The sequence below is a fragment of the Helianthus annuus genome, chromosome 13 (genome assembly GCF_002127325.2).
Source record: "Helianthus annuus cultivar XRQ/B chromosome 13, HanXRQr2.0-SUNRISE, whole genome shotgun sequence".
NCBI lineage: Eukaryota > Viridiplantae > Streptophyta > Magnoliopsida > Asterales > Asteraceae > Helianthus > Helianthus annuus.
In genome coordinates, this window is record NC_035445.2 from 159,997,753 (window position 1) to 159,999,862 (window position 2,110).

Here is a 2,110-nt window from a genome sequence, read left to right on the forward strand (position 1 = left end):
ATTTAGGGATTAAGGTTGGTGCGAACATGAATAAAAGTTGCCATTGGGAGTCGGTTATCGCTACGGTTAGAAGAAGATTAGCCTCGTGGAAGGCTAAAACGCTATCGATGGGTGGAAGGTTAACCTTAATCAAATCAGTGTTGGCTAGTTTACCGGTGTACTATTTATCACTATACAAAGCGCCAAGTAAAGTGTTGGATTTGTTGGAAAAATTGATGAGGAATTTTCTCTGGGCCGGCTCGAGTGAAGAGAAAAAAATGAGTTGGGTTGCGTGGGATACGGTTACAACTTCCAAGAAAAATGGCGGGCTAGGAATTACGAAATTAAGAGATGTGAATTTCGCCCTCTTGGCCAAATGGGCTTGGAGGTTCAAATCCCAAAAGAGTAGTATATGGCGTAAAGTGGTAGAGATGATTCACGAGGGTAGGGGTAGGTGGGAATTCATGCCTATTAATAGTCGGTTTAACGGATGTTGGAGCTCTATTGTTAAGGAGGTGGGGAGGCGGTCTTTCAAAGGTAGAAGTTTTAACTCGTTTTTCAAGGTTAAGGTTGGGAATGGTCTCACGGTCAACTTCTGGAAAGATTTATGGATTGGGTCGACAGTTTTAAAAAATCGGTGGCCTCGGCTTTATAGCTTGGAGCGGTGTAAAAATTGTTCAGTTGCTGACAGGCTAAGGATTTATAATGGTGGATTGCGTTTGGTGCCGAGTTGGAAAAGAGAGGTTTCCACGGTTGAGGAGATATCAGAGTTGCAAGATGTTCTCTTTCTTTTGAGAGATGCTTCTGTTTCAGGTTGCGAAGACATATGGTATTAGGGAGAGGAGGCGAAAGACACTTACTCAGTGGCTTTGATGAAGAGTATGATTAGAGAAGAAGAGGAGGTTAGTCGAGAATTTTATATGAGATGGGAATCTTGGATTCCGATCAAGGTTAATATTTTTGTGTGGAGAACGGAAATGGATCGCATTCCGACTAAAATGGCGCTGACCAGAAGACGAATAACTATTGAAGAAAGTCCTTGTAGTTTGTGTGGAACAGGGGATGAGGATGTTATGCATTTGTTCACCGGGTGTGGTTTTTCGTTTGGAGTATGGTCTATTGTGGGTCAGTGGTGCAATTTCACACATATTTTGGCGTTTGATTTTAGCGATTTGTTGCAGATTCACGAGATGGTAAAAGGAGGTAAGTGGGCGAAGAAAGTGATTAGGGGGATCATCATGGTTACGTGCTGGGCGATATGGAAGAGCCGGAATGATAAAGTATTTAGGGGGATTACTCCAAAGGTGGCGGAGGTCGTAGCTACGGTTAAGTCTTGTTCTTTCTTGTGGTTAAAAAGTAGATCTAATTTTGCTAACATTGTTTGGAAGGATTGGGTGTTGAATCCGTTGTATATGTTGTAGATCGCTTTGGCGGCCCTTGATTCGAGGGTGCGTCTGTTTTTTAAATGAAGTTCACTGTTCAAAAAAAAAAAAAAATAACCTAGTATTTAATAAAATATACTTTGAAAAAACTTCAAAGTTTAATGAATATATCGTATATTTTTAGTGTGAAAGAACAAATATATATAGTTGGCTACACCCAGGGGCGGACCCACATTGAGTGGGTCGGGGTCCATGGACCCCAATCTTTTTTAAAAAATTAGTAGATTCGGTATATTAATTTTTGTAAGGACCCCATAAAAATATTTAGTTGGACCCCATAGTATCAAAAGCAAAACTGTTGTGGTGGTTAATTCTTTATTTGCTAACAAAGAGGTCATGGGTTCAAGTCTAATACGAGCCAATTTTTTGTTAAAATACACTTTTAAAATGTTAAAATGAATGAAAATTTACTCAATTTATGCCTTTGTGCTTAGACATGTGTTGTTTTGTTATTTATTTATCTTTTTTTAAAGGTTCCAAGCTCAATAAATCACCCCGACCCGACACAAACGACGACTGACCCGAAAATTCTATCGTTTGGGTGTAAAAAATCCAAGTATCGAAAAAAACTGGACACCATTGAAAAAAAATCCTGGATCCACCACTGGCTACACCTTCCCTAAACCGTTGAGTTTACTTATCATCATAAAAAATTGCGAATTTAAAATGTTGATTGAATACAAATATCT

The 2,110-nt window shown here is 39.3% G+C and overlaps 1 protein-coding gene across 1 annotated transcript; it reads left to right on the plus strand.

Moving 5' to 3' along the window:
• The first annotated feature begins 977 nt into the window (after nucleotides 1-977).
• Nucleotides 978-1,400, plus strand: LOC110902140. The gene has a single exon (XM_022148870.1). It carries the CDS (start codon nucleotides 978-980, stop codon nucleotides 1,398-1,400), a length of 423 nt encoding a protein of 140 aa, XP_022004562.1.
• Nucleotides 1,401-2,110: the final 710 nt, after the last annotated feature.